This window comes from Erpetoichthys calabaricus, chromosome 12 (genome assembly GCF_900747795.2).
Source record: "Erpetoichthys calabaricus chromosome 12, fErpCal1.3, whole genome shotgun sequence".
NCBI classification, from domain to species: Eukaryota; Metazoa; Chordata; class Cladistia; order Polypteriformes; family Polypteridae; genus Erpetoichthys; species Erpetoichthys calabaricus.
In genome coordinates this window covers 103,613,860-103,641,026 of record NC_041405.2, presented here as the reverse complement: position 1 = coordinate 103,641,026, position 27,167 = coordinate 103,613,860, and the positions used below count along the sequence as shown (strand labels likewise).

Genomic DNA, 27,167 nt, shown 5'->3' with positions numbered 1-27,167 from the left:
AACAAGTCCCAGTTTCTACCGTGAAGAGAAGACTTTGTGCTGCAGGTTTGACAGGGTGAGTGACACTAAGAAAGCCATTCCTTAAAGGACATCGTGGGGCCTTGAAATACGGCTGTGGACTATTGCTTACTGGAAGAAAGTCTTATGGACTGATGAATCAAAATTTGGAATCTTCAGTTCATCACGCAGGGTGTTTGTATGCACGTAGAGTTGGAGAAAGGGCGGGTCCTTAGTGTGTGACACCATCTGTCAAACATGGATGTGGAAGTGTGATGATCTCTGGTTCTTTTGCTGGAAGAAGAGTTGGTGACTTGAACAGAGGGACTGGCGTTCTGAATGAAAAGGGTTACCACAGTATGGCTGTTACCAGCAAAATGTGGCTTCATTCTTCTTCTTCTTTTGGCTGTTCCCGTTAGGGATTGCCACAGCGGATGATCTTTTTCCATATCTTTCTGTTCTCTGCATCTTTGATGAATCAAACAGTTGAATAAAGGGTTGCAGACTTAATGATTCCTTTACATTTTTTTTGCCATTGTTTGTTTATTCTATACCTTGATTTTTATGAAACATTAAGATAATAAACTGCATGAATTTCCATAAAAACTCAAAAAATGAAGTGTTCTAAACTTTTCACTGGTGTTGTATGTAAATATAAAAAAAAAAAAAAAAAAACTTTAAAAGTTAATTAGTGGCGTAGAAAAGGTTTTATTTATGCACTTATGATGTTAATCTGCATCCATCCCTGCATGTAGGCCCTCCAACCTGCAGGGAAAAACTTGGGGGTTGGTGGCAGAATTGGCACTCCAGCCACCATAAAAAAACCTCACACTGTTCCACTCCATCTGAACTAGTGTGGTGCTGAGGTATCACCCGTTGCATGGCTGCACTTGGGTCCTAATCTGGGATCCTGAGTTGGTTTGTCGTGTGGTGGGTGTGGCAATGCATGGTATCAGTGTACGCTCCTAACCTAACTAACTCTAAATGTAAAAGTCCCAGTTTCTACTGAACAGCATTTAGGTTCTCGGGAAAGACATCATTTATTTGTCTCAGTGGGAAATTTAGTGTTTTTAATATCACTGATTACATCTTTTTTGTGGTATGTTATTGTGATAAAATTTTAGTTGTAACACTAGGGCTGTGTGATTCCATGTATAATACTATTGTCTGGACAAGGGAGTATCTGGCAATGAAGTGATGGTTATGGCTTATAGATAATTAGCTGCTCTACCCATGTACTGCTGAAAGTTTGGGATACATTATGGAAAAAAATTGTACATTATTCTGTTTCATTGTGGCTTGTTAGCAGATAGTTAACCTTTTGCTATTGTGCAGAAACCATATGCTCCAAAAAAAGTGTAATGTTGCTGAGAAGTTGTATCAACCTGGGGATCAGTGACCCACAATATGAGCTGGCATTTCATAACGCAAATGACCAACTGTGGAGTGACAACAGTGAACAGTCATTTTAAGGATCGTGAACTACCTAAAAGTGTTATGCAAAAAAACAAGAAACCATGGGCACTCAGAATCAGTTCGGCTCAAATTGCTGACTCATTATTAATACTAGGTTAAAAGTAGCGCAGGCCCAGGTGACTCCTGAATCCCCTGTTTTGCTATCTATGTTCTGAGGTCTGTTACATATGCCTACAAATTATAATGCCTCTTTAATAAAGAGAAAAGTCACCTTGACTCGCTGAGCTATGTCGCGAACTAGCAACTCACAGTAACCTTTCAGATTGGACATCTGTGTAAGGGATAAAACTTGGCCAATCCCCTGTCACTTATTAGTATATATCTACTCTGGCCCTTGGCCCATTGGGGTGGGGGAAGGACCATGATGCATATAGTGCAGGAACCACACAAGCCTGATGTTAAGACTGCTTTTAATCTTGTAGATAGATAGATAGATACTTTATTAATCCCAATGGGAAATTCACATTCTTCAGCAGCAGCATACTGATACAATAAATAATGTTAAAGAATGATAATAATGCAGGTGAAAAAAAGACAATAACTGTATAATGTTAAATGTTAACGTTTACCCCCCCGGATGGAATTAAAGAGTCGCATAGTTTGGGGGAGGAACGATCTCCTCAATCTGTCAGTGGAGCAGGACAGTGACAGCAGTCTGTCGCTGAAGCTGCTCTTCTGTCTGGAGATGATACTATTAAGTGGATGCAGTGGATTCTCCATAATTGATAGGAGCCTGCTGAGCACCCTTCGCTCTGCCACAGATGTTAAACTGTCCAGCTCCATGCCAACAATAGAGCTTGCCTTCCTCACCAGTTTGTCCAGACGTGAGGCGTCTTTCCTCTTAATGCTGCCTCCCCAGCACACCACTGCGTAGAAGAGGGCGCTCGCCACAACTGTCTGATAGAACATCTGCAGCATCTTATTGCAGATGTTGAAGGACGCCAGCCTTCTAAGGTAGTATAACCGGCTCTGTCCTTTCTTGCACAGCGCATCAGTATTGGCAGTCCAGTCTAATTTATCATCCAGCTGCACTCCCAGATATTTATAGGTCTGCACCATCTGCACACAGTCACCTTTGATGATCACTGGGTCTATGAGGGGTCTGGGCCTCCTAAAATCCACCACCAGCTCTTTGGTTTTGCTGGTGTTCAGGTGTAGGTGGTTTGAGTCGCACCATTTAACAAAGTCATTGATTAGGTCCCTATACTCCTCCTCCAGCCCATTCCTGATGCAGCCCACGATAGCAGTGTCATCAGCGAACTTTTGCACATGGCAGGACTCCGAGTTGTATTGGAAGTACGATGTATATAGGCTGAACAGGACCGGAGAAAGTACAGTCCTCTGTGGCGCTCCTGTGTTGCTGACCACAATGTCAGACATGCAGTTCCCAAGACGCACATACTGAGGTCTGTCTTTAAGATAGTCCACGATCCATTCCACTAGGTATGAATCTAATCCCATCTCTGTCAGCTTGTCCCTAAGGAGCAGAGGTTGGAATGTGTTGAAGGTGCTAGAGAAGTCTAGAAACATAATTCTTACAGCACCACTGCCTCTGTCCAAGTGAGAGAGGGATCGGTGTAGCATATAGATGATGGCATCCTCTGCTCCCACCTTCTCCAGATATGCAAACTGCAGAGGGTCAAGGGCGTGTTGAACCTGTGGCCTAAGGTGGTGAAGCAGCAGCCTCTCCATGGTCTTCATCACATGTGATGTCAGAGCAACAGGCCGAAAGTCATTCATCTCACTAGGACGTGATACCTTTGGGACTGGGGTGATACAAGATGTTTTCCAAAGCCTCGGGATTCTCCCCTGTTCCAGGCTCAGGTTGAAGATGCGCTGTAGAGGACCTCCCAGCTCCGATGCACAGACCTTCAGCAGTCGTGGCGATACTCCATCTGGACCCGCTGCTTTGCTGGCACGAAGTCTCCTCAGCTCTCTGCTCACTTGCGCAGTTGTAATTATGGGTGGGGATGTCTTTCCTATGCTGGTATCAGCAGAAGGATGTGTGGAGGGTGCAATACTCCGAGGTGAGTGTGAGAGTGGGTTAGGGTGGTCAAACCTGTTAAAGAAGTTATTCATTTGGTTTGCTCTCTTCACGTCTCTCTCGATGGTGGTACCCCGCTTCGAGCTGCAGCCAGTGATGATCTTCATCCCATCCCACACTTCCTTCATGCTGTTATTCTGCAACTTCTGCTCCAGCTTTCTCCTATACTGCTCCTTCGCTGCCCTGAGCTGGACTCGGAGTTCCTTCTGCACGCGCTTGAGCTCATGCTGATCACCGTCTTTAAAAGCCCTTTTCTTCTGGTTCAAAAGGCCCTTGATGTCACTTGTAATCCATGGCTTGTTGTTAGCATAGCAGCGTACTGTTCTTACTGGAACTACAATGTTCATACAGAAGTTGATGTAGTCGGTAGTGCAGTCAACAACTTCCTCAATGTTCTCACTATGAGATCCCTGCAGGATATCCCAGTCTGTAGTTCCAAAACATTCTCTCAGAGTATTTTCAGCCTCCGGGGTCCACTTCCTGAATGATTGTGTGGTTACAGGTAGGACTCTCACTTTTGGTTTATAGTGAGGCTGAAGCAGAACCAGGTTATGATCTGCTTTCCCAAGTGCAGGCAGCGGGGTGGCGCTGTATGCGTCTTTAACGTTTGCATACAGTAAATCAATAGTCTTATTTCCCCGGGTGTTACAGTCCACATACTGGGAGAATGCAGGTAATGTTTGTCCAGCGTCACATGGTTAAAGTCTCCAGCGATTAGCACAAGCGCCTCAGGGTGCTGCGCTTGTAACTTAGCAACAGCAGAATGGATGATGTCACTCGCTGACTCCTCGTCCGCCCGAGGAGGGATGTACACGGTGACAACATTGACATGTCCAAACTCTCTGGGCAAGTATTTATGTATGTTTAAATGTAAGACATTTAAAAAAACAAACAAAAAGAAAAAAACAACTTGACTGCTGCAGTTTGGTCCTGTGAAGGAGCCATTAGTCAGCTATTTGGTAATGGACGATATCATTCACCCTCGCCTTAACCTTATTTGGCACATTCTAAAAGTCACCTGTTCAGGTGGACTTGTTAGCAGTGGCTAGCTTAGATTTCAGCTGTTACATATTCTTCGAACAATGTTTTCTTTATGGCTGTAGAGAGTGCCACTAGTTTGTTGTAGTCTGGCTCAAAATAATCATTTAGCTACCAAACCTTTTACTGTCAGCCACAGTGATTGGCAACATGTTGTGTTCTATTATTGTACATACAACCACTGTCATTAGTTTTTTTTTTTTCTTTTTCTCTTTCTAATGTTGCCAGTATGTTAAGTGCAGCAATGTGAGCTTGCAAGCAATATACTTGTTTTGTTTATAATATATTGTAAATTTGCTGCTTTTGTATTTGAACACATTATTACACTGTATACAGCACTTTTTCAATTGACATGGCCTAAACTAAGGTATGTTTCACATGCTTCATTTTCGCTGAAGACTTTTCTAATTCATCTGGCTATAAAACAACCTGCCCTTTAGCTTACATAATACCCCATATTTCTGTTTAAACGAATAATGAGCCTCAGAGTAAGTTGACAATTAAGGGTTGGTATTTAGCAAGGAGGTTACTTTTTCCTAAGCAAGTTTTAATTATTCATTTATATAATTGATAGCCTGAATCCTTTAATACAGTACATAAAAGTTAATAATAGTCAAATAAGTCATTAATATCCCTACTTCCGGGTGCCATATGATGAACTGGTAGAGAGCTATTTCTTCATATCTTGACAACATACCAGATTACGTAAACATTAGGTTTTCTTACTTTATTGTATCCTGTTACTTGAGCCTCACTATTAAGCACTGTAAAAATGCAAAAGAACATAAGTAAATCGAATCTCAATAAGTTATGGTCTGATGGCTCACAATAAATTTTCTGTCTACTTTCTCATTTCATTTTGCGCAGCTACAATTTTTAAGTCCTTTATAGTTTTGGAAAGTGGTAAAGATGAACAGAAGTACTGGTTTAGTTATATAGCCATTTGTTTAATGTCCTGTTTTGCCCCATAAAGCCTAAGGGCATTCCTTCCATACAGTTTGGCAGAAGTGTCGAGAATGTGTATATCTGCTGGATCAACATTGAACTTTAGAAGATACAATTTTAAGTAGGTTAAGTCACAGTCTCTTTGTATTAACAGTACAAAAGTATTGTCATCACCTTGTTTTGCCCAATAACTAACATTGCTATACAAAAAAATAACCATTAAAAAGTACCAGATTTTCTAAAGGGTTCATCACTGTTACGCAAGCAAGCATGATGCTTCAATATGAAACTCAACTTTTAAAAAAGAAAAAGAAATTGAATGTGAAAGGACTCGGCAAGCTGAAGGGAAAATTTGCAAAAATCCAAGCTTGCCAGTACTGCCCTGTTTTGTAGGTTGGCATAACTAACACATCCATGTCCCTTCATCATGTCTTTTAACTGCAGCTGTTACTTTAGAAAGAGCTATTGTTTAGACTGTGTGGTTGTGAAAGCAGTCTCTGGGGTAATGCCTAAAATTAAAAGTTGAGCTCCTCTAATGATAAAGATGATATTTAAATAAATGTAATAATAAAAATATTAATATGATAGTAATACTGCCAGTTACGTCATACAACACGCAGGACACTCTTTTTGTAGACCAAACCGGCTATAGACTAAGGCAAGTCCACGTGTTAGGTGAAGACTGCTGTAGTGAGAGAACATATCGGTTAATTGTAATATGCTTAAGATAAATGAACACTTATATGTACATTTCTGAACTTAATTAATACATATGCAGTATTCTGCTGTTTGTTTAATGCATTCATTGTGCTATCATATGAAATTTTAAAAACAGAAGTTGAAAATATGGTGAATGTTTTGATTTACAGAGCTGTTTAAAAATGTTTCCTCAATTTTTGAAGCAGAAAATCGTTGCATATCTTTTGTAAAACACCTGCCATGGGAAAAGGAAGATGACTTATTTATGGTTATTTTAGACTTAAACCAAAAAGATGCAGTGCCACTTTATCAGATAAGAGACAATAAATTTAGAAAACATCTGGGTATCTAGTGATAGTAGAGTCTTTGAAACGTACTTTATTACATAAAAGTGCAAGTTGTTTGAGGATTATTTTACCACATCCTTGTTATGGTGATGCAAAATAAAACAGGTGCAGGTGGGAATTTTTTTTTTAACTGTCATTTGTGTATATGGCATCTCTTTTACTGTTAAAAAGAAATTAAACTAAAAACCACTTTTATCAGATTATGGAGTTTGGTTTAGGAACATTAACACATGATTAATTTAATGCTTTGAAATTGCAACCGCGTGCTGCAGTTGTTTTGTTTACAGTGCCACTAATGTCAATGAGAAAATTAGAAATGATTGAGAAATTCATTGCTTACTAATATCTCATTGTCCGTAACCCCAATAAAGGAACAGAATTTTTCTCATTCATCCTCTGAATGTCACAGACATGGCTGGACTTGTCCTTACAACCATTATTCTAGCTGACCTATCCAGTTCAAGTTAATGGGGAGCAGGTACATATCTTGTCTATGCTGCATGCTAGAGACAAATCACCCTTGGACAGGGTGCCATGCCTGCTTGCATCCACACTTACTCATATGAGCCCATTTTAGAATTTTCAGATTATCTCACCTGATTGTATTTGAGACATGGGCCAGAAGATCGTCGACACAGCTAATGCCAGTGACATTTGTAGCAGCTGAGTTTCAAATGTAGTAGCTATTTTTGTACTGTACCTCTGGTTTGTTTATGACATTATGTCACCACAGTGAATTTGAAATGAAGAAATCATTACATGATTGAAGTGTAGGATTTCTGCATTAATTCAAAGGTTTTAACATAAAATATAGTATGAGCTATTTACATTTATTTGCTTGGCAGATGCTTTTTATCCAAAGTGACTTACAAAAGAGGTAAACATAAGTAACATTAGGCTAGGGCCTGTTTGTGCTGCGTGTGTAGTAGGTAACAAAAGGTTGATTGCCATAAGTGAAGACAATAGTAAATATACAATCATGGATTACATTCAATAAGTTGATTTAAACTTGGTCTAACAACAAATTAACCAACAACATAAAATATCACAGTTAACCATAAATATAAAATAGCAAATTGTGCCTTCCCCATCCAACCCCAGATATTCGCCAAACAGGTGAGTTTTCATTATATTTTGAGGGAGTCAGTAGTACAACTGGAGGTGGGTAGCTTGTTCCACCAACTACGAACTACACAGGAAAGTAGTCTGGATTTTGAAACTTAATACTATGCAGAGTCAGCATCACCAGACACCGTTCTCTGGCACACCGGAGTGGGCGAGAAGAAGTATAGGACTTCATCAGTGTCTCCAGGTACTCGGGGGCTGACCAGTTGGAATACTCTGTAGGCAAGCATCAGAGAATTGAACTTAAATCAGGCTGCTACAGGGATCCAATGTAACACCCTGAAGAACAGAGTAACGTGCCCATTTTAGTTGATAAAATACAAAATGGCTGCTGCATTCTAAACCATTCGCAGTGGCTTGATAACACATGTGGGTACTCCTTCCAGAAGCAAGTTGCAGTAAGTAGTCCAGATGCAACAAGATCAAAGCCTGGATCAGAAGTTGTTCTGCTTACTCTGTAAAATAAGGTCTGATCTTTCAGAAGTTGTACAGCGTGAACCTGCATGAATGAGAAACAGTAGAAATGTGGTCAGAAAAAGATAGATAGTTGCTTATCAGTCACCACCCCAAGGTTGCATACTGACTTGACAGGTGTTAGTGACAATGAGCCAAGCTGTAAAGAGATGGGCAGTTGTGCAGACTGGCTGGCTGGGATCACTAGAAGCTTGTTTTTTGCCATGTTGAGCTGTTGATGGTGGTCCTTCATCCATGGTGAGATATCAGTAAGACATACAGAGACTCTAGCTAATACCGTATTATCCTCCAAAGGGAATGACAGTTACAGCAGTATATCATCCGCATAGCACTGATAAGTGAAACCATGGGATTGGATGATAAAGCCCAGCTAGGTGATTTACAGAAAGTACATCAGAGAGAAAAGCAGAGGACTCAGCATTGATCCTTGGGGTACATTTCTGCATGTCTGGTGCACCTTTGACAGCTCTCCTCTCCAGGTCACACTGTAGGATCTGCCCAAGATGCAGAACTAAAACCATCTGAGAGCAGTCCCAGTGATGCCAAGGTCAGAATGGGTGGCAAAAAGGATGTCATGGCTGACCGTGTCGAAGGCAGAGGAGAGATATAGCAGGATCAGGGCCGATGACATGTTACTAGCTATTGCAAGTCATAGCTGATTAACCACAGTTAATAGAGCTGTCTGTCGAGTGGTTCCTCTTGAAGCTAGACTAGTTGGTATCGAGCAGTCCATTCTGTGCAAGGAAGGAAGAGATCTGGTTAGAAACAGTACATTCAAGTGTTTTGGAAAGAAAGGGAAGGACACAGACCTGTAATTGTTAACTTGGTATGGGTCAAGTGTTTGTTTATTTATTTTTTTATTATTATTATTATTGTTATTTTTATTTATTTATTTTTTTGGAGAAGTGTAGTTATCAGAGCATGTTTGAGGATAGTAGGAAATGTGCCTGAGCTAAGTGAGGTGTTAATTGCAAGGATGAGATGTGTAATTGCAAGAATGAATGATGGGGGATAGCCAGAAGGAGATGCGAGGGAATAAGGTGAAGTAGACAGGTAGTGGAGATGATTGGGAAGAAAGTTGGAAATATCGGTTGTAGAGAGAACGTGGAGAACATTGGGTGATGCTTGAAAGGAGGCATAATGGGTGGCAGCGAATGTGAGAAGTGACTGCTGACAGCAGCCACCCTATGCTGAAAAAAGGTGGCAAACATGGTAGCAGACAAGAAGGTTTGGGGAGGAGGGTTAAGGAGGGAGGCGAAAACGGAGAACAAAAACTGTTTGTCAGTGGTGCTGTTAATTCTAGTTTGATAGAGCCTTACCTGGCATTGCTGGTGGCAGAAGAAAAGGATGCAAGAAGGGATTGATATTTAGCTAGGTTTACCTGAGCCTTTGACTTCTTCCATTTCCTTTTGGCTCCCCTGAGCTCATTCTGTTAATCGCAGAGTGCTTTGGAAAGTTAGGGACAGCAGATTTTTTCACGTACAGGCCTGGAAGAGAGAGGACAAGCATTGTCAAGACAGGAAAACAGAATTGAGCATAGAGTGTCTGTGGCTGTGTTGGTGCCAAGTGAAAAGTGGCCAGGAGGAGGGAGAAGGATACATTGGGGGGTTGGGGTAAAGGAGTAGAAGAGTGAGAATAGGGGAGCAATAGAGAGACCTGAATGGAAAAAGTGGACAGACTTGTGTAGAAAGTGACAGTTGCTTTTGTGGGAGTGCAGTTGCATGAGAGAATGAGGTCATGCAGATTGCCAGCCTTGTGAGTGGGTAGAGTGTGGATCTTAATGATACTGAAGGAAGAAAGAACAGCAAGAAAGTCTGGAGTGCTTTCCAGGTGGATGTTCAGGTCCCCAAAAATTAGAAGTGGGCTCTCATCATCTGGGATGAAAGACAGCAGTCCGTCCAGCTTGCCAAGAAAGATCCCAAGCAAATCTGGAGCCTACAAACAACAACAACAATGGCCATGTTAATTGGAAAAGAGCTAGTAATAGTATGATATTCAAAAGTAGTGAACTTGCATACATTACCCAGAGGGTTGCGTTTCCACCTCTTAGATGTAAAAATACCTATCCCCGTCCCTTCTTTAGGAAGAGAAAACAAAATAAACCCATCTGAGAGATAACAGAAATACCAGGGGTTGTAAAATCAACCACCTGGTACATACTTAAAATGAAGAAATGCATTGGTGAGCTCAGCAACACCAGAGGGTCTGCACAAGTATGGAAGATAACTGTGCCAGATGATTGTAGAATTCTTTCCTTAGTGAAGATAAACCAATTCATGACATTTAGGTAAACCAAAAACACTCACTGGTAGGTATGCTTATCATCGCCAAACTCTACAGTCAATAGTAGAGTTCAAGAAAGTAAATGCATAAGGTTTACCACAAGGTACAAACCATTTATAACCCTTAAGCATAGAAAGGACAAATCAGACTTTGACAGAAAATATTTTTAATATACCATTCCAGTTTTGAAACCGTTTTCTTTCGACAAATGAATTTAAGATCAGTATGTATCAGATTGACAGATATAGAAGAATATGTGGAAGAGAAGTAATGGCTCCTGATCTACAGCAATGCACATCATGGTAGAGGCAGTGTTATGGCATGGGCATGTGTGACTGCCAATGGAAGTAGAGTTTATGGCTACTGACAAAAGTTGCAGGGTGATTTCTGACGGTTACAGGGTTTACAGTCTACTCAGATTCAGACAAATGCTGCAAAACTGATAGGACGATGCTTCACAGTACAGATGGACAATGAGCCAAAACATACTGTCACAGCAAACCAAATACTTTTCAAGGCAACGAAGTGGAATATTCTTTAATGACCAAGTCAGTCATCTGATCTCAACCCAATTGGTCATACATTTTACTTGCTGAAGACAAAACTGAAGTCAGCAAGTCCACTGCAACAAAGGCCTGGCAAAGAATCAATCGGTAGTGTGAAAAACAACACTTGGAGATGTCCATGGGTTCCAGACTTCAGGCAGTCATTGCCTGCAGAGGATTTTCAATGGAGTATTGAAAATGATAGTTCTATTCATGATTATCTTAGTTTTTCCAAGTACATTTGAGCTCCTGAAAATGCTGGGAGGGGGTGTTACCATGGATAAAAATATCATACAGTGTTTTTGTTAAACACCTTAAATTAAAACTGCAGGTCTACACTTTAATCACATCTTGATTGCTTCATATCAGATCTGTTGTGGTGGCGCACAGTGTCAAAATTATGAAACTTTTTTCACTGTCCAATATCAAAATAATGTCAACGCATAAATGGAACACTGACAGGTGTAGTCAATAGTACTACAGACACAAAATATTCCAGTAAGACCTACATGCTGATGGACTTTTTTTTGACTAGAAGTTTGGCAAACTAGTTGTATAATTTCACAATATTGCATCAAAATATTTAGGTCTTTGTAGAATGTTTCATTTGTATACTGCAAGTGGTAGTCAGTGATGGTTTTAATATTTGTCTTAACCATGGTTGGGACTATTTTGGCATACCTGGAGAATAGATGCCCATGGAATTGGGAATGGGTGTGTTCATCTGTGAGCCTGACAGTTAACAATTTGTACATTTGACTGACTTCCAAGCACTTCAGAATGTTCTTAATCCTAATGAAAAAAGCATGAAGCATTTTCAGTAAAATAAATGCCTCACTTATAGTGACACACATCCACAATTATTGACACCCCTAGTAAGGAGAGGTAAATACTGAATCTCACACTGAAAAAAATAAGAGGAATCCATCCTTTAATTGAGAAAAAAATAGTCCCTCACAAGTCACATGTCCCACAATTACTAGCACCCTTTGAAGTTCAAATGAACAAAGTGTAACTGAAGCATTTTTCCATTTATATGACTTTTTAAGTTGATCAGAGTGTGTAGACTTACACACAGTAATCCATAACTTCCTGTTTCACATGGGATAAATATGAGGTAGCACACAGGCCAAATTCCCTTATTAAATCATCATCATGGGAAAGATAAGAGAACACAATTTAAATGAGAGAAAAGTGTGACCTTCACAAGCCAGGCAATGGCTAAAAAAAATGTTACCCAGAAAATGGCCATATCTGCAGTTAAGGCGATAATTAAAAAGTTCAAATCAAGTACTGGAACTGTTACCTTGCCTGGCAAAGGACTCAAGAATATTTTGCCGCAGTAACATCATGGGATCATCAAGTCATCAAAACAAACCTCGGACACTACCTCCATTTGGAAGGCATGCCATAATAACACCTTACCTGTCATTTAATCACAAACGTAAGTGCCTGGATTTGCTAAACATTACTGGAACTTTGATTGGAACCATGCTATATGGTCAGACAAAATGAAACTTGAGCTTTTGGGAAAGAAACACTCCTGTGGGACCTCCTAGGACCCTTGATGATCTCGACAAATTCTGGAGAGAGGAATGGTCTCAGTTTCCCTGCTCTTTATTCTTCAACTTTGTAAGATGTTACAGGAGAAGATACAGTGCTGTTTTATTGGCAATGGGAGATTGTACAAAGCATTAAATCCAGGGGAGTCCATAATCAGGGCATGTGTGGTTTTGTTCAAAATAATTATTTCTTGATGAGGAATTATTCTTCATCAGAATATGTGTACTTCAGTTAAAGGTTCAATTTCTTTCATTTTGTTCAGTGAGAGATTAAGGTAATTCAACAAAAGATATTTTTTATGACCTGTTTTACTCCTTTTAACCAGGATGCCAATAGTTTTGAAGGGGAGTATACATTCTCAAATTGCTTAATGCAGTTGGAGTTCCATTAACATATTTTGGCAGTGGTGGTGTAAGGCGGAAAGCAATGAGTTAAATTATATTATTTCAAGTTATGATACTTCTTAGAGGTAGTATTAACAATTATTTTAAATACTTGTTTTTTTTTTTTAAATATTAAACATATTTTTAGAAGGTGGAGGTGAATCAGTAAATTCCAGTTATAACCAGCACCAGTATTTTTGTAAAATTAGCTCAATGAATAACGGCCGTTATAATATTATATTAGTATAGCCTAAAACGTTTTATCTGCTCTCTATTCTCAGCCCATCTGCCTTTAGGAGTAATATTGTTTTACGTAAGTTAACTGAGCAGTATCTTTTAATGCTTTGTTTATGTGTGCATACACACCCTTATAAATTATCTTTTTTTTTTTTTTTTTAACACAGTCTATCTGATTAGTCTGGATTTAATTTTTGTTTAGGTTGTCAATACACAGCATTCTTAACCCTTGATTCAATAGTTTTCATTGATAATAGAATTCATTAATATTTAAAATTTAAGTGTGCTCTTCATTGAAATAAGGTAATAATAATAAATAGGTACTTTTCCACAAATATATTGTATATTATTGTATTAAACTTTTGCAAGTTAAACACCTTAAAGAAACATAGGTAGGAAATGTAATTCCAACACAGGGCACAAGGCAGGGAACCCATCCTGGGCAGGGTGCCAACCCACCGCAGGACACACACAAACGCACCCACACACCAAGCACACCCTAGGGACAATTTAGAATCGCCAATCCACCTAACCTGCATGTCTTTGGACTGTGGGAGGAAACCGGAGCGCCCGGAGGAAACCCACGCAGACACGGGGAGAACATGCAAACTCCACGCAGGGAGGACCCGGGAAGTGAACCCAGGTCCCCAGGCCTCCCAACTGCGAGGCAGCAGCGCTACCCACTGCGCCACCGTGCCGCCCCGGAAATGTAATTGTCACAACAAAATAAAATTTCCCTAAGGAAAAAATCATGTTAGTAATTTGTTTTTCAATTTATTTTCAGGATCCTGAAACTGCAGCTGTTTACACCAATGAAAACTCCACTGGAAGATGCTTGTTGACTCTTTTGGGCCTTGCATTTATTCTGACTGGGCTCATTGTTGGCGGTGCCTGTGTATATCGATATTTTATTCCTAAAGTAAGTAAAGCATTGTGTTTAGTGTTTAGAAAAAGAAGGCCTTATACACTTAAGTTTAGTCTTCAGTCTTTTTACATTTTTAAAATTAATTTGAAATATTTTAATTTTACATTTCTTTGTATTGAGTTAACAACTAATTCATCAAATAATGAAATTCTGTTTGGCTAACATTTATTATCTTGTATTTCGTTTGTTCTAGCATAAAGTTTATCATGGAGGAATGCACTATGCTGAACAGGGCAACATTAAACCACTGAATTTGGAAACAAGAGAGCCCTATTATTTGCCCATGATTGATGAAGAGATGGAAATCAGAGACAATGTTGCAATTATCAAAGTTCCTGTACCCCGCTTTGCTGACACCGACCCAGCAGCCATTCTGCATGACTTTGACAGGGTATTGTATAACTAATATTTTCTTCCAGTGTATTTTGAAAAAAAGCCTCTGCTTAGAAATCTATTAGTTTAAGCAGTTTTCTGCTAATTTTTGAGGACCTTATGAATGATTTGTTTCCTTACATACCCACAAATTGAAAGAGAGTTAAATGCCCCTTAAATAGCTGGCCTTAACTTCTTTACAATACAAATAAAAGCATTATAGTTTGGTTTTCTGTTCCCTTTTCTTTGTTGAACAAAAAAAAAAAAAACTAAATTTAATTTGAGGAACTATTTTTTTTTTTTTTTTTTTTTGTGCCATGATTTCCTAAGATGCATTGCTGGTTGGATTGTTGTAAACACAAGTATTATTATTATTATTGTACTTTTCAGACTATGTAATTTGGCCTTTATTTTGTTTATTTTTTAGAAACTGACTGCCTATCTGGATTTAAAGCTGAGTAATTGCTATGTTATCCCACTGAATACGTCTGTGGTTATGCCTCCTCGGGATTTACTGGATCTCTTTATTGAATTGATGGTTTGTATATGTCTTAGTTATTAATGTGTACATATCTGCATTTTTATTAAAAATTAGAATATCTGAAGTAGTTTATAGGATGAATTCCCTGTAATTAATCATTTGTTTATATATAACTATGACAACAGCAATTGTCAAATCAAAAATCATTTCTTTATCTTGCGCTGACAAAATTAGACATAATTTCTTGTTTTTTCATATAAGATTACACTGCCACTTTGTCTTATCCTGCACATTGGAATGCCACATTTCAACCTTCTTTTGTTCTAATATTAAGCACAGCACTGTTACTAGATTCATATTTGACTGAAATCCAAGAGTTGAATTCACTTTTTCCTGTCAGGTTCTGTGTAGGATGACTTTTTGATGTGTGTTTGCTTGTCATGTACAATAATTGTGAGCTGTTTTAGGTATAGTGTTCCTAAGTATTAGAAATGGCTACTCCCGTTTGTCTTAATATCTGCATGTCAGTCATTTAATATCAGTATTAAAGTATCTGTTTTTGAGAGGAATGAGCAAAAATTCTATATACAGTATTCCATTCATTTAATATCAGTATTAAAGTATCTGTTTTTGAGAGGAATGAGCAAAAATTCTATATACAGTATTCCATTATTTAAGAATGGGCAAAAAAGTTTGGTTTATACTTTTCTCTAAGATTGATTTTATAAAGAGGTGTTTTGTATCAGACTTGAAAAAAAAGTACTATGTGAAGCCTATATAGAATTGCAGCAACCTTGATTATATATTGATAACCCATGTGGCGCTGTTACCATCTGCTAAGTTTGATGTTGACCTGGGATTTGTTTGACTTTGTATGTTTTGAAAATATTTTTGTTGCAGGTAGTTAATTTTGTTTAAATTAAGGAAGATTTCTTTATAAACTGTATAGATACTTATAGTTTCTTATGGCGTGTGAGCGTTTACGGTTTTCCAGTAGAGTAGTAGATGTGTTGCATATGGACAATTTGAATTCATAAAATATTTTCTGGCTATTACTCCATTTTATTAACGCAGAATCAACCTGTGTTTTTTGTTTTGGAAACATTTCAACTTGTTCTTAAATAGTATTGTTGTAAATTACCAATGGTATGCATGCAGAGTACTCTGTTAATCATTTGTCTTCAAGTTGTTCTTTTTAAATTGATGTGAGCATACTGTGAGTACAGTTCTGTTTTTGCTCAGTAATTAGTGTTTTTTTAAGAGTGGGGAAGAAACAAGTGCAGTATAACAAAATGTTAAAATATAAACTGTTGGGTTTGGTTTGAGTAAAAGGGTTGTGAAGGACAATTCCTTGGCACTTGGCATCACAAATTAAACAAAATGCTTGTTTCTGCATTATGTGAAACTTCATTGTTTCCACTTCATTGGGTTTTTGGAGAATTGCTTTTGAGTGGCAACTTGGATTACATAACAATGTATTTTGTAAAAAAAATAAAAGGTAAAAAAACATGTTCAGTATGTATGGCATAGATTCAAATAAAATTTGACTGCAAAAAATGTAATTTCTTGACCTGATTGTAATTTTTTATTTCATAATACTACTGAAATTAATGCAATGTCAATATTACCTCACAACTGTAACTGGGAGCTCCTTCTTCATAGGGTGTTAAGGAGAAATTTCTCACTGGGAAGTGTATTTCCCATCTGTCAAATAACACGTAAATGCAGCATTCGAAGCGGTAGTGCAGTACCAATGGAGAAAAGATACTGTTAATGAAATGTCTCCAGACAAATGCAAAGGGCAGCTGTTTGTGCTGTCCAGTAGATATGAACATTGCCAGGAATGACAGCCTCCGCATTTGGCACTGTCTCTATGCCAGACAGTTTATGCAACAAAAAATCTGTAAAGCCACATTTATTGTGAAACATGACCTGTCTTTCACCATAACTCAGCCACTCAATGACGTGTTTAAAAAGCTGTGAAAGACTGAAATGCACTTTCAAGATTTACTGTTTAAATCAACTGCTCAATTTTTTTTGTATAATCCTAACCAAGTGAGGCAGTAGCATACAGGATGCTTAATTTGTTTACAAGCATAAATGCTACTTTATTTCTTTCTTTATTTATTTATTTTCTACCTCTCAGTAAATCTTCCCTGCAGTTCTTTTCTACATTTATTTTCACAGCTGTGAACAGTTAAGGAAGCATTATAACGTTGTTCATTGCTTATAAACTTGATTAACATTTTTTTATTTGATGTATTGCACTAGTTACAATATTTATTTCCCATAGTAAAATGAAGAACTTGAAATGCATTCATTTGATGTGTTCATTAAAATACATTTTACACATGAAATGTATGACACAATGTCTTTGTCATTTACTGTATTTATAGTATAATAATATATAAAATACTTGGTTATTAAATTTTTTTGTTAAAACTCCTGCTAGAAAGCCTGTCATGTTTTGTAAATTAGAAGTTCTGATCCTAGTAGAACTTGTAGATAACTTTATTTCATCCTTGAGCCATTTGGAATTTGATGTTAGTGTAGGTTAGCTCCTCTTTAGTAAAATTTGGCAACAATATAGTAATAAAGGGCATTCAGTCAGAAGTAACTTGCGTAAGAGGAAGATTAGGTTATTTTCAAGGCTCAAACAACAATATAAAGATACTGGAGATTTCAAATTAAATCTGTGTTAAAGTCCAAACCAGAAAGTGTGGCCTTGAGAGGCTGATTTTGTTTGGTAGCACCTCATGCAAATGAAATTTATTCCTTAGCTGATTTGTAAATAGGTGAGTTGTGTTCAATTTTAAATTGTTTTAATTGTAGCTTCTAAAGTGTCCATGGCAATATTAATATGAGGGCTTTGTAAAGATTGTCATATACTGTACCTTCCAAATAATTTTAACAGTCTATGTGTAATGTTTTTTGCAGGGTGATTTTTTTTTTTTTTGGTTATACTGTAATCCCTTACTCTGACCTTTGCTAAATTAACTTGCTTATTTTATTTATTATAATTTATCTCTAAGTAGTATGTATACATCATTATACATCATTAATATATATGTCAAGTGGAATAGATTTGTGCTCTGGAGCAATTGCTGACTTTTTGTTTCTCTCAAATTCTTCCCAGACTGCATCCTATAACACCTATTTGATTCATGAGGATCTGGTGGTAACTGAAAGAATTGATGATATCACAGAGCTGGGCTTCTATATTTATGAGCTCTGTGAAGGTAAAGACACATACAAAATGCAACGCAGAAATGAGATTATAGGTAAGTGTTTTGTTTTTCTGTTTTTTTTCTTCTCCCCATATGCATAATAGCCTTATATTGACATCATTTTGTTTCTGCATTAATGTTTATGGTTGCAAAACCCCAAACTTATTTTATAGATTGTATTTATACAAATAGATGAAAACTGTAATCTCTATTAGGAGTGGATACTGGCTCTGCTATCACAATTCAATTCTAATTCACTCCCTGATTCAATTCAATATTGGTTTTATCTTGACTAAATTAGCATGCACTGTTATATTTGAAGTGCTTTTTTTAGAGATTACTTAACCATGGAAAGCGAACATATATGTGACAAATTATTTATTTGAAGAGTGTCTACATAGTGACATTTAAGAAGAAATACTTTCAATGAACAGTTAACATCTGCATTTGGATGATGTAGAACAAAATACTATTGATCTTTAAAAGAGAAAAAAAACTCTTTAACAGCACCATACTCATTCACAATTCACCATCATTTAACTAACATGTATTGCCACATCAGAGTCCACACATATATTATGGTGCAATGGCATCTACTTTGTAAAACCATCTATATTTTCTTGTGAATAATATTATAATCAAATGTTGCTTCTTAAATAATAAATGTTGTTCAATAACCTATTCATTCATCCATCCATCCATCCATTTTCCAACCCGCTGAATCCGAACACAGGGTCACGGGGGTCTGCTGGAGCCAATCCCAGCCAACACAGGGCACAAGGCAGGGAACCAATCCCAGGCAGGGTGCCAACCCACCGCAGGACACACACAAACACACCCACACACCAAGCACACACTAGGGCCAAGTTAGAATCACCAATCCACCTAACCTGCATGTCTTTGGACTGTGGGAGGAAACCGGAGCGCCCGGAGGAAACCCACGCAGACACGGGGAGAACATGCAAACTCCACGCAGGGTGGACCCGGGAAGCGAACCCGGGTCTCCTAACTGCGAGGCAGCAGCGCTACCACTGCGCCACCGTGCCGCCATAACCTATTCATGTGTTATGAATCTCTATGTATACACTCTTCAGCCAAACTGTTTGCCAAATTTATTCCCCTATAGGACATTTTAAGTAATCTTAAATTAGTCGAAATTAAAGGTACGGTGGGAGGACTTGTATCTTTTTTGTAACTCTACAAGTGTCACAAATCCTCAGTTGCTCACATGTAGCAGTCACATTAATCAGTCTCAGAAATGTGTCATCACAATTCCTCCTCAGACAAAAGCGAGGATCTAGTTTTGTTGCTTATTTACAGCGGCGTTGGACAAATGGAACATTAAAGAAGAAGAACCGGCCGTCGTAACTGACAGCTCCTAATATGATCTGTGCAGTACAGCTTATGGAGATGCTTAACGCCGGCTGTATTTTGCACACTCTAACTTTGTTAACGCAGGCTGCTCTGAAAATTCCAACAGTTGCCCACTTGTTTAGCCTGGGGAGGCGCGCTGCAAACGTTTTTCCACTGTAATGATATTGTTAGCAACCTGCTTAAAGAGAAGCAACATTGATTGGTCTTGCCAACACACAAACATGCGATTGATGCGGTCACACAATGGAAATAGCGCATTGGAAATGCTAGAAAGGTTTTTGGATTAATATCCAGCCAACCATCTCAGCTGCTCTGTATACTATATAGGCAGCGAGGTTGCTCGTGGTGTGACTGGCATGCAGTGCGCTTGTCTACAACACATCCTCCACAGGTGCTCTGCCATTTCTAATGTAATGACATGCAATTCTTCACATAGGAATCTGTTGCCCTGGATGTTCAGCTGTCACAAGTTAGGGCCACTCTCTCTGCTGACCTTAGAGATGTGGCAGTTCTTTGGTTAAGATCTTCATAAAGTCTAGTTGCAATAACTTCTTCACTCATTTGCTTTCTTTTCGGTATAGCATACCGAAGTTGGATTGGGCGGCAAAATTGAAGATAAGTAAAAATCTAAATATAGTAATTGAGCGGGGTAGAAATCCACAAGATCGATCTTGAGACTTTAGAATTGATATTGAATCATTTAAGTGAAAAATAAAGATTAATCGGAAAATCGACATTTTTATCCAGGACTAGTCTCTATAAAGAGTCAAATTCAAAATTTGGGCCATGGAGATGTGTGGCAGTATAACTTTCAACTCTTCTAAAGGCATATATTATACCTGTATATTCTTTTTTTTTTTTTTTTTTTTTTTTTTTGTTTTTTTTTTTTTTTAAAGGAGGGGTGTCCATCATTCAGTTTATATGTGAAGCCCACCACATCCTATATTTTGTCTATAAGACAAAGCAAATAATAACAGAGGTTCAAATAAAAAAAAAAAACTTGCATTTTTTTCACATTTAATGGGATTTTTAGCTTCCTACTTAAATGTATTCAAAACTCCATTTTTTTTACATTTGTGCTAGTGAATTGATCAAAACTCCTGCATTCTGTTAATGGTACATTTCATTATTTGTTTGTATGAATGGTCGTTTATTAGGATTAAGTAGAAATTTCAGTCAGTCGAGACAAGGGGTAGTTTGAATAACTTTACAGTTCAGAGATTCATAAAGGTAAAGAGAGTGTCATTAAGCTGTCTGAGGAATCCCATTTGTCCTGCATGAAATGCATCTTATTCTCTCATCCAATTAAATGGATTAACTATTATTAACATCCCTGTTTTTTTTTTTTTTTAAATAAAAGACTACACATTTATTAACATTCACAGAAATCAGCTCGTATGTAAACAGTTAATAGCACAACTTTAAGGATAAATCTCCTAAACAGTTCTAAGAATCTACTGTAGTTGTCAACATAAATAAAGCTGTTCTAGCTGGAAGAAACTAGATGCATCTCCCACATCTACATTTAACAAAATGACATAACATGTAGACATAACTTGGTATTCAAATACAGAGCCCCTGTGCCACAAAGCAGCTGCCCTTGACCATCATACTCTTGAAGCCTCTGGCACAAGATATTCTGTGGTGTGTTGTAAAAGGTTTTTCCCAATCTACAAAATGCATGTAGATTGGATTGGCAGATTCCCATTTCTTGTCAAATATCTGTCGAAGAACAAAGTTGTTCCTCCGTGTGTGGATAGCGCTTTGAGTACTGAGAAAAGCGCTATATAAATGTAATGAATTATTATTATTACACCATTTGATGACCAGTCTGGAATTCATATTGCTCCTTTTAGATCTTGGGTCCACCTGTTGTCAGAATCCATGTAACCCACAATAGGTTTTTCAGGGAGGGTAGAGTGTGATCCTTTAATGCCTGGGAAATACGCTCTTGTTACACTATTTAAAAATTGGACCTACCATTCTAATCTGCCAGTCCTTAGGAAAAGTTCTTAAGACTTTAGTCAGAATACCCGCACAATGTTTAGTCCTTTCAGCATTTCTGGTTGGATCTCATCTATCCTTGCTGGTACAACTTGACTTGAGCATCCACGGTCACAAAGGTAGAACCAAACATGTTAATTGCCTTTGGCAGTGCCACCTCCAACAGGTTTGGGAGTTCCTCAGAGTTCTTGTTTCAGTTCTCAAGAGGAACCCAGTTGAGGTGAACGTTTCTCCTGAGTTGCCTCGAAAGCTTGCATATTGTACTCTTTTCAGTTAGTCAATAAAAGGTGTAATTTTGCTTTACTTCTCACTACATTCATAATGGCTAACATGGTACAACACCCTAGTCCCACCCTTACTGAAAGCAGCCTGGCTGAAATCCCACCTCCTCTTTCCAAGTTGTATAATGGTTTTCTAGAACCTCTTCAAGCCCATCCAAAATTATAGAAAGTAGTAGTGAAGAGGGAGGAAAGTCCTCAGAAGTAGCTTTTGATTTACTAATAAGTTTATAGTCTTATTCATAGCTATGAATAAATCTTTAAATAGTGACTGAATGACTTGAGGATTTTTTGCAGGCTTGCCAAACTAATCCTGTGTCCATGTGCTCTCAGAGTGATATTTTTCATTTTAAACAGTTGAGTAAGGTGAAGGGTCAGCATTATGTCTCAAATCGGGGAAAGCTGGTACTGTTGTTTTTTGCACATTTTCAGATTTGGAGCTCCAACTTCATAGGGCATTAACGTGAGATTTCTAACTTGGAAACTCGTATTTCCTGTCTCTCCGATAACCCAGCATTATTCTCTGAGATAGAGTAATGAGCTGAGAAATAAAGGAAGACCTTGGTAGAATCACTGCCTTTTTACATCAACAGGAGCTAGTTTGCGTATGTGGTGTTGGCATGTAATTAGGATCCCCATGGTTACTTCTTCGAGTTATCCAAGTCACAACTAACTGCAAGCTGACTGAGGGTCAGACCCCAAGCATCTTAGTGGGATTATCTGATCACTAATATGAAACATCTGAGAATATCATTCCACGGGTGGAGTTGTAAAAGGACCTGAGGATAGTGTGGCCTGGTCCGTCCAGCTCGTCATGTTGCTTTAATGACCATCATCAGGATAAGTGAAGTGGCGTAAACTGTTTTGGTTTAGGCATATTGTACAGTTGCTGGTTTAATCAGTATTTCACAAACACAAATGAGAAATGTCTGTTGATCTAGTCCCAGTCTTACTTGGAAATAGTTTAGTTAAGTGATACAAAAGGAATGGTCATCATATTCTGTTTTTACTTAAATCATTTTTTAAGAAATTGTTTCAATAAATTTAGAGGCAGCTAAACGGATAAAATTTTTGCAATAAACTGAAGGAAGGTGTACCTACCGTATATACTCACGGATAAGTTCTCCCGCAGTTAAGTTGGGACTTGATTTTACCGTATAATTTCTGGTGTTTTATTATGTCGGTTGTATAAGTCGAATGCGTAAAACTCGCGCTATTGGTCCAAGAGATTATAATATGCTAACGCCCACATGTGAAGGTAACCACGGAGCACACTGCCTTTTTTTCCTATGTATTGTGCCTATGTGACCACGCGGTAATACCTGAACCCTCATACACCTTTATCGTTAGAGCATCCCTTATGTAGGATGGAGCGTTCAATCAGAAGAAAATGTGAAGCTGGTTTTAAATTAAACGTCGAAGTGGCGAAAGAAATTGGTAACTGTGCTGCTGCAACAAAATTCAATGCATCTGAGAAACTGATGCGAGATTGGAGGAGGCAAGAAGATGTTAAAAAAAAAAAAAAATTAAGTGTCGCATTTTTGAACTAGCGTATAAGTTGGGGTCTGATTTTATGATTGATTTTTCTGGTTTCAAGACCCGACTTAATATGTGCGTATATCCGGTAAGCATCTTTCTCCTGTTTTAAAGTGTATTCTAACAAACTATATGAGGCAGAACATAAGTGATGGGTTTTCCTGGTAAGAACACATTATACACTTAAACAATTATTTTATAAGATCACATGTAGATGTACAGATTTATGAATTAGTGGGACATTTTTATAATTGTTTTGCAGTTCTATAAATTAGATTTGCAATTGTGATCTTTCTTGTGCAGTCTTTTATTTTGAGTTGTATTAATTAAGTGTTTCAGTAAATAAAATACAACATTGTTTTTCAACAGGCCTTCAGAAGCGATCCGCTCCAACCTGCTTAAAGATCAGACACTTTGAAAATATCTTTGTGACAGAAACGAATATCTGCAAGGCTTAAACTGAAAAAGGATGAAGTAACACATTCTTAATTTGTTCTTGAGAAGGGAAAGTGATATTTGATGTGGTAAATAAAATGTTAGCTATGTTTAGCTGTTAAAATCAGAGCTTTTTATTTTTAATTGCGCATTCAAGTACCAGCAGAAATTCACTCTTTAAGCTTCTGTGTTCACTAATACAGCCAGTAGAAAATATATCTATATTATGTATTTCTTAATGTGGTTATATCATCACCTCAGAGTTAAATATTGGTCAACCAGTCCATCTAATCTGTAACCACTTTAGTTCTCATGCTTAGACAAAACTTTTTACTGTTAAACAGTAATATTTGTGTTGTAATCTAATGTGTTTCTTAGTACTGTTTAATGTGTGTATCACAGCTCTAATGTGTTCCTTGGCCGTAGCAGCTTAAAGTGATATATAACTGTTGGTGAAGGAGCCGTTTATATTTTGTTTTTGGTTTGTTTAGTTTTGGGTTAGCATTGTGAAGGTTTCTGTTTTATATTTTATTCAGACACTTGCTTTAAACTAGAATATTTCTGTGTATTAGTATGTTAAATCTGGAAGATGGTATTATCATCTTTTTTCCTAAGCATGTTGAATGTCAATGTGCCTTGTCAGGTTAACAGTCCTTTCTCCCTTCAATTTATCTGTGATGATAAAAAAAATTAATCTTAACGTTGATATTTGTTTATAATAAAATGCATTTTGGTATTTGAGTATATTTTCCAGTGCAGTTTTCATCCACTTTGTTTATAAGAATGCAAAATTGTAGGAGCAACTTAGACAACGGTATGCTATACAGATTGTTTTAGTACCAGGGACAAAAGAAAAAAGAATGCACATGTTTCCATGCACTTTGTAATCAAAATATTCATTCTTAAATGTCATCAAGTAGGACAAACCAAAACAATTAACTGGAATTAGTTATAATCTGTATAATTAAGATTTTTACACATTGTTAGGGACCTCATTAGCAAATTCCGAAAAGTACACATCACTTTTGAAATTTATCATGTACAGTGTATGTGATCTATTCCTCACAGTTCTAACAAAAGTAACAATCACTTGATTAGTAACAATGAGGTTTTTATCTATTATTATTATTATTTTTTTTTTACAATTACTAAACTACTGATTGTGAAGTAGATTTCATTAGAATGGTTGCATTAATGTAGGTAAGATAGTTGGGTTGAATCAGTAAGTCAGCATCAGTCTGGCATTCTGTTTTACTTTTTATAGTCGGTTAGATGCGGTTTTCAAGGGGATCCAATGAGTGGTTTATTGTTTATTCAGAATGTTGTGCTGATTTTGGATGAAAAAGATATTTTCACTTAATCTGTTAAAATATCTGCTCTAGGCATTAAAACAGAGGCTGCTGTGCTGATTGTGGAGCTGTCAGTTCAGGTGTTCTGATGCAGACTCCCTGCACGGCGCTTCAATGAATTACCTAAATTACTTGGGTTTGGGATCAGAATTATTTTTACAATGTTTTAGCTAGAAGCCAGGGATTACTGCTAAAGTATTTTTGTACCAGTCAATTCTGTTTAAAAGTATTCTGAGACTTGTGCTTGCTAGGGTATATTGTAATTTTATATACTCTAATATCAAAAATTATTTTTGAGTTTGTAGATATAATAAATGGTTTTAGCTCCTTTCTCTTGAAGCCTCACAAAAATAACTTGTTTTTAAAACAGTAAAATAAGAGTAATATTTGTTTAATTGTTTATGTAGTTGTTTGCTAAATTTTAATTCTTAATGACTGTATAAGCATTAAACATATTTTGGCTATGGTTACACCAAATATTTTGAAACCGATAGGTGGAAGTATGTTTTCATCATTGATATTCAGCAGCTGTAAAAGAAATGCACATTCACTTTGTTATATTTTAAATAGAAGTTTACTTACTGGAGTGTGTGTTTTTTTTATTTTTTATTTTTTTTTTATATATATTTTTAGTTTTAGTTTTTGGCATAGTGAGTACTATAGCTTTACAGTGCAGCAGTTGTGGGTGTTCATTATATTTGCTTAAAGATTAATTATGGCCAAGTGTTAAATGTCAAATGTGGCAAGGCTTCTTGGCAATAGATGTAGGCCTTACTTGTTTTAAAGAGCACCTTGGTGTTTTGAATTCCGCATTCAAATATATGTCCTAATTCCTGAACGTTGTGATGTTTAAAGCGGTTATCTAGTGCTGCATCAATACCCACGTCACATAAAATAAGATTATTATAAAACCCTAAAGCTTTAATAATCTGCTGCATTTTAGAGTTAGCAGCTTTTTTTTATCCTAGATGTTTGCCAGCATAATTCCATTGTGTAGGTGAAGAACTGGATCAGGGTAGCATTGTCATGTGCTTTTGGTTATTAGACTCCTTGTTTTAGAGCCAAATGTAACATGCTAAAAATCATAACCTGTGGTTGAACAAGCTTTGATAAGATCAATCAGTTTGGAGTTGCAGGGTTGAAACTGTGAATGTTTTAATCATATTTGAAAAACTAATCCATAAATGATGTACATCTTTTGAGTAACTGAAAAGAATACTGCTTTGTAAACCACTCGATTAATTAAATTGTAATTCATTTATTTGCAATTAAATGCATTTCTTTAAAGACAATTCATTGTGTTGGTTTATTCTTCATTTTCAATTCACTGTTCCAAATGTCATGTGGAGCCATAGCTGAAGAGTAATGACTACTTGCACAACTTTTGAGTGTGTGAAGTATGAGTGTGCATGTGTGCATACGCACACACATGCAAACAGTTTTGTACAAAGTCTTCTGCTGCATTAGTGTGTCACTAGAAAAAGAAAACTTTAGGTTTCCAAACGTTCTTTTTCCACAAAATTAAGTGTTACAATTACATTTTTGTATTAACACAAGTACTAGACCACTTTTCATATACAGCCCTTGAAGACTTTGTAGGTCTATGGCCCAAGTGCATGATAACCCAAAGGTGCTGCCAATGATCCGTGACATGATGAGCTGATTGAATCGAACTGATTCACTGAAACAGAAGCTGGTGCAGAAGGAATCAAACTGGGTGAAGGACAACCACAACTAAAATATATGGTGTGGCAGTTTTACCTTCATGTCATTACGAGGGAACATTGCCGAAATTGAGCTGCAGATTGGAATTTGAAGTCCTGTCTAAGCTCTTCCAAAAAAAAAAATCACAATGAAATGGGCAAGGTTGAGGAGCAAAAACATGGTGGTCTTCAACAGAAAATGAGTCCAGCAGATGAGAGATGTGTCAAACTGACATCCCTTTTGAATCTGAAGCAATCCAGTACTAGTCATCAGCTCTGAATTTGAAAAAACCAATGGAACTTAAATACACCTCTCTACAGTCCAGG

The 27,167-nt window shown here is 37.4% G+C and overlaps 1 protein-coding gene across 1 annotated transcript in view; it reads left to right on the top strand.

Annotated features, from left to right (window-relative positions):
- LOC114662468 (integral membrane protein 2A-like) overlaps positions 1–26,429 on the top strand; it is a 30,188-nt gene extending 3,759 nt beyond the window's left edge. The window contains exons 2-6 of the mRNA XM_028815945.2: positions 13,941–14,075; positions 14,275–14,472; positions 14,881–14,991; positions 18,071–18,215; positions 23,723–26,429. Of these exons, the coding sequence (XP_028671778.1) occupies positions 13,941–14,075; positions 14,275–14,472; positions 14,881–14,991; positions 18,071–18,215; positions 23,723–23,811 (678 nt within the window). The 3' untranslated portion in view covers positions 23,812–26,429. The remainder of the gene's footprint in view (positions 1–13,940; positions 14,076–14,274; positions 14,473–14,880; positions 14,992–18,070; positions 18,216–23,722) is intronic.
- The last annotated feature ends 738 nt before the right edge of the window (positions 26,430–27,167 follow it).